We start from the raw sequence: 10,446 nt of genomic DNA, 5'->3' as shown, positions 1-10,446 counted from the left end.
TTTAAATCTTGAACACTCTACTTAAAAGTTGATGTACCCATCATATCCACCTCTGTGTTCTTCTTCACTGGGATGGAGTGGGGAGCGGGTGAAGGGGTTGGGAGCTTCCAGAGGAGGCTGCATTTCTCAGCGCTTTGTTCTTTTCTTCTGCTCACACAATACCTCTCCGGGAAGGAGGTAATTGCCACAAATCAGTAAAAGTTGAACCTTTGTATTTTCCTTCCCTTCCTCTTTCTTGAGCTGCATCACCCCAGATCCAGCAGTGAGAGGCAGTTGGCACTCACTTAAGAAAGCCATCTGATGGCGGCGCTGGAGAGGGGGCGCTGAGCTGTTGGGTATGAAGTGTAACAGAACAGACTTTACCACCTGAAACTGCTGCTTCAAGTTCAGATCAGGCAGGGAACAAACCTCGAAACAACCAACAAGACCAAAGAAGAGTACACTTAAGTTGAAGACACAACACTTGATCTGAAACAAGAAGTTTGTGCCTACTCAACAGCTTTGAAAGAGCACTTCCCAACGCTGCTAGTAGTCTTTGTTTTCTTCAGTGCTGTACTGTGAGATTGCCCGGTGCAGCAGCAGTTGTATTCTTTATTAGCTTGATAGATCGTTTTCTCTCGCTCTTTTTTTTTTTTTTTTATACTAGCAACTTTCATTCTTTGAAACGTCTGCTGAAAAAGAAGAATCAGCAAATACTACTGAAAGTGCAATATTTGATTATCACTGCGAGATGAGCTTTGATCCAAACCTTCTCCACAGCAATGGACATAATGGGTACCCCAATGGTACTTCAGCAGCACTGCGTGAGACTGGGGTTATTGAAAAACTGCTAACCTCTTATGGATTTATTCAGTGTTCAGAACGGCAAGCTAGACTTTTCTTCCACTGTTCACAGTATAATGGCAACCTGCAGGACTTAAAAGTAGGAGATGATATTGAATTTGAAGTATCATCTGACCGGCGGACTGGGAAACCCATAGCTGTTAAACTGGTGAAGATAAAACAAGAAATCCTCCCTGAAAAAACGAATTAATGGACAAGAAGTGTTTTATCTGACTTACACCCCTGAAGACGTTGAAGGGAATGTTCAGCTGGAAACTGGAGATAAAATAAACTTTGTAATTGATAACAATAAACATACTGGTGCTGTAAGTGCTCGTAATATTATGCTGTTGAAAAAGAAACAAGCTCGCTATCAGGGAGTAGTTTGTGCCATGAAAGAGGCGTTTGGCTTTATTGAAAGAGGCGATATTGTAAAGGAGATATTCTTTCACTGTAGTGAATTTAAGGGTGACTTAGAATCCTTACAGCCTGGAGATGACGTGGAATTCACAATTAAGGACCGAAATGGTAAAGAAGTTGCAACAGATGTCAGACTGTTGCCTCAAGGAACAGTCATTTTTGAAGATATCAGCATTGAACATTTTGAAGGAACTGTAACCAAAGTCATCCCCAAAGTACCCAGTAAAAACCAGAATGACCCATTGCCAGGACGCATCAAAGTTGATTTTGTGATTCCTAAAGAACTTCCCTTTGGAGACAAAGATACAAAATCCAAGGTGACCCTGTTGGAAGATGACCACGTTAGGTTTAATATTTCAACAGACCGTCGTGACAAATTAGAACGAGCAACCAACATAGAAGTTCTATCAAATACATTTCAGTTCACTAATGAAGCCAGAGAGAGGGGTGTAATTGCTGCCATGAGAGATGGTTTTGGTTTCATCAAGTGTGTGGATCGTGATGCTCGTATGTTCTTCCACTTCAGTGAAATTCTGGATGGGAACCAGCTTCATATTGCAGATGAAGTAGAGTTTACTGTGGTTCCTGATATGCTCTCTGCCCAAAGAAATCATGCTATTAGGATTAAAAAACTTCCCAAGGGCACGGTTTCATTCCACTCCCATTCAGATCATCGTTTTCTGGGCACTGTAGAAAAAGAGGCCACTTTTTCGAATCCTAAAACCACTAGCCCAAATAAAGGCAAAGAAAAGGAGGCTGAGGATGGCATTATTGCTTATGATGATTGTGGGGTGAAATTGACTATTGCTTTTCAAGCCAAGGATGTGGAAGGATCTACTTCTCCTCAAATAGGAGACAAGGTTGAATTTAGTATTAGTGACAAACAGAGGCCTGGACAGCAGATTGCAACTTGTGTGCGACTCTTAGGTCGTAATTCGAACTCCAAGAGGCTCTTGGGTTATGTGGCAACTTTGAAGGATAATTTTGGATTTATTGAAACAGCCAATCATGATAAGGAAATCTTTTTCCATTACAGTGAGTTCTCTGGTGATGTTGATAGCCTGGAACTGGGGGACATGGTCGAGTACAGCTTGTCCAAAGGAAAAGGCAACAAAGTCAGTGCAGAAAAAGTGAACAAAACACACTCAGTGAATGGCATTACTGAGGAAGCTGATCCCACCATCTACTCTGGTAAAGTCACTCGCCCCTTGAGGAGTGTTGATCCAACACAGAATGAGTACCAAGGAATGATTGAGATTGTGGACGAAGGGGATATGAAAGGTGAAGTCTATCCATTTGGCATAGTTGGGATGGCCAACAAAGGGGATTGCCTACAGAAAGGGGAGAGTGTCAAGTTCCAGTTGTGTGTCCTGGGCCAAAACGCACAGACTATGGCCTACAACATCACACCCCTGCGTAGGGCTACAGTGGAGTGTGTGAAAGATCAGTTTGGCTTCATTAACTATGAAGTAGGAGATAGCAAGAAGCTCTTTTTCCATGTGAAAGAAGTTCAGGATGGCATTGAGCTACAGGCAGGAGATGAGGTGGAATTCTCAGTGATTCTTAATCAGCGCACTGGCAAGTGCAGTGCTTGTAATGTTTGGTGAGTCTGCGAGGGCCCCAAGGCTGTTGCAGCTCCACGACCTGATAGGCTGGTCAATCGCTTGAAGAATATCACCCTGGATGATGCCAGTGCTCCTCGCCTAATGGTTCTTCGTCAGCCAAGGGGACCAGATAACTCAATGGGATTTGGTGCAGAAAGAAAGATCCGTCAAGCTGGTGTGATTGACTAACCACATCCACAAAGCACATCATTAATCCACTATGATCAAGTTGGGGGAATTCTGGTGAAGGGTTCTGAATATCTTCCTCTTCATCCCTCCCAAAATCTGGAATACTTATTCTATTGAGCTATTACACCAGTTTTAACACCTTCCTCGTGTTATGTTTAAAAAAATAAATAAATTTAAGAAAACCATTTTAAAATTATGCACAGTTGCAGCCTGGAAAACTTAAGGTGGCGCCTTATAGTATCAATTTTAGGAGCTTTATTTGGTGCATTTAACGCAACTGGTAATTGCAAAATCCACTTCGCCTGTGTAAGAGAAAAATATAGACTGTTAACTTGTTGGCCCTATGAAATTCTGCACTTGATATTTAGTATATACTCTACCTTCATTACTTCTGGCAAGATTTCTGCCTTAGCACTCAGTTGCATTCTTTTTCCTTTTCTGTTTATTATGCTTTAATTCTGAGGACCATATGAGGGCAGAATATATTAAAAATTACCAAAATTTGTATAGGCAAACCATTTCCTTAAGTTGATGGCCAAATGTTAAAATGTTATTTTTCATATCATTTATAATCTTGTCACAGTCCACTTAATGAAGTTTGGTTAGATTTCAGTGAAAAGTATCTTCCAGAGTAGTTTTTTTTTTTTTTTTTTCCTGGCGTGGGGGGTGGGTAACTTTACTACAATTAGTATGTATGGTGCAGAATTTCATGCAAATGAGGTGTGCCAGCAGTGTGATAATTTAAACGTATTTAAACAAAAACAAAAAGACGAATGCACAAACTTGCTGCTGCTTAGATCACTGCAGCTTATAGGACCCAGTTTCTTTTACTGATTTCAAAACAAAACAAAAGAAAAAATAATAAAAAAGTTGTGCCTGAAATGAATCTGGTTTCTTTTATAAGTAGCCGCCTGGTTCCTGTGTCCTGTAAAAACAGGCACTTGACCCTTGGTGTAGCTTCTGTTCGACTTTTTATCACGGGAACGGATTGGTCTGATTTCTTGGCCCTCATCTTGAATTGGCCATATACAAGGTCCCTGGCCAGTGGACTGAAGGCTTTGTCTAAGATGACATGGGTCAGCTCAGGGGATGTGGGGGAGGGTGTTTTATCTTCCCCGTTGTCGTTTGAGGTTTTGATCTTCTCTGGGTAAAGAGGCCATTTATCTTTGTAAACACATAACATTTTGCTTTCTCCAGTTTTCTGTTAATGGCGAAAGAATGGAAGCGAATAAAGTTTTACTGATTTTTGAGACACTAAAAAAAAAAAGAAAGCCATCTAATGAAAACATAAGTCCTTTTATTTTTGTGGTGACCTATTATGATGAGTTTATAAATGTACATTTTACTCTTTTGTCAGAACATTGATACAAAGCACCTGCCTTGGTTTTCTGGAAAAGTTCACATGCTAAAAATAGCATTGGGTGATATAGTTGTGCCCTGTGTAATTTGGAGTTTCTGATAATAGAGTCAAGTCATGTTCCTTCAAGGAAAACAAGCAGGCTTGTCCTGTTTGGGCATCAAGGAGACACCCACATGGGCAGGATGACTGTCAAAATATGTAAGACTTTATAGAATATCGATACATATTGGTCTTCCCAGGTGGCTCAGTGGTACAGAATCTGCCTGCCAATGCAGGAAACACATGAAACTCAGGTTTGATCCCTGAGTTGGGAATTTCACAGAGGAGCCTGGTGAGCCACAGTCCATATGGTTGCAAAGAGTTGGACATGATTAGACTGAACATCCAGCATTGGTATGTATTTGTCAGGATGCACCAGGTTGCGGGCTTCCCTGGTGGTCCAGTGGTTAAGAATTCATCTTGCAATACATGGGATGCCGTTTCGATCCCTGGTCGAGGAAGATCCCACATGCCTTGGGGCAACTGAGCCCCTGCTCCACAACTACTGAGCCCTTGCTCTACAGAACAGTAACTACTGAGCTCATGTCTGCAACTACAGAAGCCCACACACCCTGGGGCCCATGCTCCACAAGAGAAGATGCCCTAATGAGAAGCCCACGCACTGCAACTAGAGAGTAGCCCCCCTCTCCACAACTAGGAAAAGCCTGTGCAGCAATGAAGACCCAGCACAGCCAGAATTAAAAAAAAAAGATGCACCATTTTATGTTGTAGTAACAATCAACCTTCCATCAGTATCTTAAAACAGATTTATTTCTTGCTCACACTCCCTGCTCCTCCTGCATTGGTGGCAAGGCGGGAGGCAGGAGACGTATTCTGCCAACTACAGTTCATCAGAAGGATGCTGGCTGTGGAGCTGGACAAGATCCTGGAGGTGCCAGATGTGCCAGGATCAGTTCTTTCCTGAGATTGTGAGGCAGTGTGGAGGGGTCCCAGACAGGGCTGGTTTCATGGTCATGTGACTGGTGCAGCCTCATAGACTGGCGTGTGCTCAGAAGAGTCCTATGCTTGCTTTAATACTCAGGTGACTCTGTCTTCAAACCTTCGATAATTTTTAAACAAGTTTGGTTTGTTGCATTTTTACTTTGCACAGGGCTCTGGAAATTATTGTAGGTAGCCTTCCTGGTCTAGTGGAAGGGCTATGAAATAATAGTAGAAGCACATTCTAGAAATAGGAAGCAGCAATTTTTTAACCAACCTGTAAGAAATGTTTGGGGCTTTTCCCAGATGGTGCTAATGGTAAAGAACCCACTTGCCAGTGCAGTAGATGGATGTAAGAGACACAGGTTTGATCCCAGGGTCGGGAAGATCCCATGGAGGAGGAAATGGCAACCCAATCTGGTATTCTTGACTGGAGAATCCCATGGACATAGGAGCCTAGAGGGCAATGGTCCATAGAGTCACAAGGAGTCGGACAGAACTGAAGTGATTTAGTACTAGTACTATGAAGTGTTTGATTCACTTAACAATTTGTATGGCAACTAGTGCATATCAGCCCAGAGTAGGTTGATATGATATTCCTTAAGAGGACTCACATCCACTAGGAGAGCTGTTTGGGTGTAGAAGTGATTCCTTAGCTTGGAAACCAGAATCTGGTGGGAAGGAGAGGCACTTCCATCTCTCTCTGAGTCTCTCTCTCATAAGGCTACATTTTAAGGAGGAGAAATTAAAAGATATGACCTCCTGGGTGGTACAAGTTAAACATGGTACCCGCTACTTGGCCTTAGGATGGGAGCCAAAGTGGGATTGGATTTGTGTATTCTAACAAGCAGTCTTTGCAAACAGTATTATCATTTTTATTACTCTGAGGTTATTCCCTATTGGGGCTTTTGGGTTGCAAAGAGTTGGACACGACTGAGCGACTTCAGTTTCACTATTCCCTTTTAAAATTTTTATCCCTTTATCCCTAGCAAGTACCTGTATGATCTCGCCTTCCCCTTTCAATCCTCTTCTATGCCAAAGTTGGCATGCATGCATGCGTGCTCAGTCACTAAGCTGACTCTTTGTGACCCCATGGACCATAGCCTGCCAGGCTCCTCTGTCCGTGGGATTTCCCAGGCAAGAATACTGGAGTGGGTTGCCATTTCCTCCTCCAGAGGATCTTCCACGATGCAGGGATCAAACCCGGGTCTCCTGCATCTCCTGCACTGGCAGGAGGATCTTTACCACTGAGCCACCTGGGAATTCCACACGACTTGTGTGGAATCATACCACTTAATCGTATCACTCCTTCCAGTTGATCCTGGATGTGGCCTCAGAATATCCTCCCCAAACCATGCATAGCACTCTATGTCGTCACTGAAATCATGGTAGGTAGAGACCCAGGGAAAATCCTAACCATCCCACTGCTCGCCTTTAGTCAGGCCCAAAGTAAATGTTTCAGCCTGTGACAACCATGTTATAGGATATCATTGTATAATAATTTATCTGGTCTTTGTCCTGGACTCCTGGAATGCTGTTTCTAAACTCTTGGCATTTCCTGACTGATAGGAGTATCTTTGTTATTTGCAGGGGGCACTGGGGCCACACCTGAGTTCATGCTGATGAGGTGACTTCTGATTGGCCCTATAGAGCTTCAGGCTGGCCAAGAGCTTCAGCTTCTGGCCAAGCCAGAGAGACCAACTGTGTGATTACAGAGCTGGGGCTTGAGTCAGGTGATATTGGTTCAGAGGGGTTGGGGGGGCTAAAAGATTGAGTTAATTATGTGGCTTGTGATTCCATTAATCAAGCCTGTGTAATGAAACCCCAAGAAAAACTCAGGACACTGAGGCTCGAGTGAAGTCCTGTCTAGTGAACACATACATGTGCTGGGTGGGCGATGTACTCTGGAAAGGAAACAGGAGTTCCTAGTGTGGGACCCTCCTGGACTTTTCCCTATGTGCCTTTTCAGTTGGCTGGTCCTGATTTTTGTGTGTGTGCACGCTAAGTCACTTCAGTCCTGTCTAACTCTTTGCAACCCCATGGACTGTAGCCGGTCAGGCTCCTCTGTCCATGGGATTCTCCAGGCAAGAATACTGGAGTGGGTTGCCATGCCCTCCTCCAAGGAATATTCCAAACCCAGGAATTGAACCTGCATCTCTTATATGTCTCCTACATTGGCAGGCAGGTTCTTTACCACTAATACCGCCTGATTTGTATCCTTTATAATAAAATTGAAATCGTTAAGTCTAGTACTTGCCTGAGTTCTGAGTCACTCTAGTGAATTATCAACCTGAGCGGGTAATGGGATCCCCCAAATACCTAGCTGGTTATTCAGAAATCTGGGTGGCTTGAGGACCGCCTCCACCCCCACCCCCAATGCAAATCTGTGGCTTGCTTGTGGTACAAAGGCAGTCTCATCGGAGACTGTGCCCCTAGCCTGCAGAGTCTGAGCTAACCCAGATCCCATATTCTGGGATGGGAGTTACATTGCAGGAATGCAGATGTGAAAAGCAAAGAGGAAGCCACACTCCCCTGAGGCTGCCATGGTAGCAAGCGCTGGAGATGAGGAAATCTCCAAGGGCAAAATGCACCTTTACAGACCTCACCTGATCTTGCAAGCAGGACATGTTCCTCTACTGCCAACGTGAGAGGAGCTGGGCTTCAGCTCAAATTCGCATAATGAAGTATGCAAATTTCCTCAGGCCCTGTAGGTACAAATGAGGTCACATTCATGACCTTGTTTCTCAAGTTCTTGCCAGCATCCTCCCCTGCAAAGTGCCTGTGCCCCATGAGAATTTCTGGGAGCGCCTGGGGGGTGTACTCATGAACACGCAAAGGTCTACTGGATGCTGTGCTTCCACCGGACCACACTGTGGTAGGTGTCTTCCACTTGCTCCTCCAGACTACCTCCCCACCCTCCGGCCATGCCCAGTGTCCTGCAATGCTGACCTTTGTGAATGGGCTCATCCAAGGCTACTTTGCCCTGGCTTCTGGTCAGGTTCAGCCAATGGAAGGCACTGGGAGCAGGAAGTTATTGCTTCCTCGAACTTGCAGTGAGTTGTCTAATTCTCCTAACAAAGGCTGCAGCTCTGACCAGGTGGCCGTATTCTAACCACTTCAGCACTTGTGCCTTCAGGTCTAGGAGAGATGAAGCCTGCTCACCCTGGGATTCCTCACCACTTGTAAGTTTCCCTTCATACTGCCCATGTGCGCTTAGTCGCTCAGTCGTGTCTGACTTTTTTGCGACCCCATGGACGGTGGCCTCCCAGACTCCTCCGTCCAGGGAATTTCCCAGGCAAGAATACTGAAGTGGATTGCCATTTCCTCCTCCAGGGGATCTTCCCAACCCAGGGATCAAACCCATGTCTCCTGCATTGGCAGGCAGATTCCTTACCACTGTGCCACTTGGGAAGCCCCTCACACTGCCCACATCTTTGTACATGGTCCTTCTTCAAACTCTCCTCAGTTTGAGATGCATTTGCTTCCTGTTAGAACCCTGACCACTGCTGTTTCCACTGGATATACGTCCTCAGAACCACCCCACCTCCCTATGGGCATCACCAACAATTCTACCCAGTCCTGCCCAGTCTAGTGCCTACAGCAGCACAGGAGAGAGGCTGTGCCCTACTCTGTCCCTCTGTTAGAGTGGGTCTGAGCAATGTACCTCTTGCACTCCAATGTCTTCTAGAATTTTAAGTTGAAATAGCTCTTTTTTGACCTGCATGAGGCTGGAGGAGGAGTCCTGACAGGTCTGAGTCTGGGAGCTGGGTCTGCTACTAAATGGCTCTGTGTCCTTACGAATGTCACTCTCATATTTAGCTCTCAGTTTCCTCATCTGTAATACAAGAGTTGGACTTAGTGTTCTTCTTTTTTTTTTTTTTTTTGCATTGCTCATTTTCTCTCTTTTTAAAAAATTTTATTTATTAATTTTAAAATTTATTTTTGGCTGTGTTGGGTTTTTGTTGCTGTGTAGAGGCTTTCTCTAGTTGCAGAGCACGGGCTGTAGAGCACAAGGGCTTAAGTAGTTTCAGGACGCAGGCTCTGTAGTTGTGGCACATGGTCTCAGTTGCTTTGAGGCATGTGGGATCTTAATTAGATCTCACATGATCTTGAGCAGGGATCAAACCTGTGCCCCTTGCATTGGTAGGCAGATTCTTAACTACAGGACCACCAGGGAAGCCCCTGGTCATGGTCATTTTCATTTATTCATTTTTTGGTTTTTAATTGAAATGAAGCTGTGTTCGTATCTGATGTATGGCAAAGTAATTCATATATGAATATGAACATACATATTTTTTCATTATAGGTTATTATAAGATATTGAATATAGTTCCCTGTGCTATACAGTAGGAACTTGTTGCTTATCTGTTTTATATATATAATAGTTTATATCTGATGAAATTAAAAGATGCTTGCTCCTTGGAAGAAAAGCTATGACCAACCTAGACAATGTATTAAAAAGCAGAAACATTACTTTGCCAACAAAGGTCCATCTAGTCAAAGCTCTGGTTTTTCCAGTAACCATGTATGGATGTGAGAGTTGGACCATGAAGAAAGCTGAGCTCTGAAGAACTGATGCTTTTGAACTGTGGTGTTGGAGGAGACTCTTAAGAGTCCCTTGGACTGTAAGGGGATCAAACCAGTCAATCCTAATGGAAATCAATCGTGAATGTTCATTGGAAGGACTGATGCTGAAGCTGAAGCTCCAATACTTTGGCCACCTGATGGGAAGAAGTGACTCATTGGAAAAGACCCTGACGCTGGGAAAGATTGAAGGCAGGAGGAAAGGAGACGACAAAGGATGAGACAGTTGGATGGCATCACCGACTCAACAGAAATGAGTTTTAGCAGGTTCCAGGAGTTGGTGATGGACAGGGAAGCCTGGTGTGCTGCAGTCCATGGGGTCGCAAAGAGTTGGACCTGACTGAGCAACTGAATTGACTGATATCTGATGATCCCAAACTGTTGATTTATTCCCTACCCTAACTGTTTTCCTCTTTGGTAATCACATATTTGTTTTCTGTGTCTGTGTGGACTCAGTGATTCTTTAGCTGCCTTGGGCCTTCAATATCA

At 44.1% G+C, this 10,446-nt stretch overlaps 1 protein-coding gene across 1 annotated transcript; it reads left to right on the top strand.

Moving 5' to 3' along the window:
- Positions 1-302: 302 nt before the first annotated feature.
- On the top strand, positions 303-3,231 carry LOC133257133 (cold shock domain-containing protein E1-like). The gene is given in 2 exon segments (XM_061432657.1): positions 303-1,021; positions 1,023-3,231. Coding segments are annotated over 2 exon segments (2,304 nt in total). The 5' UTR covers positions 303-730; the 3' UTR covers positions 3,036-3,231.
- Positions 3,232-10,446: the final 7,215 nt, after the last annotated feature.

The sequence above is a fragment of the Bos javanicus genome, chromosome 11, assembly GCF_032452875.1.
Source record: "Bos javanicus breed banteng chromosome 11, ARS-OSU_banteng_1.0, whole genome shotgun sequence".
NCBI lineage: Eukaryota > Metazoa > Chordata > Mammalia > Artiodactyla > Bovidae > Bos > Bos javanicus.
Note: the sequence above shows the minus strand (reverse complement) of the source record. Positions and strands in the feature narration are given on the sequence as shown.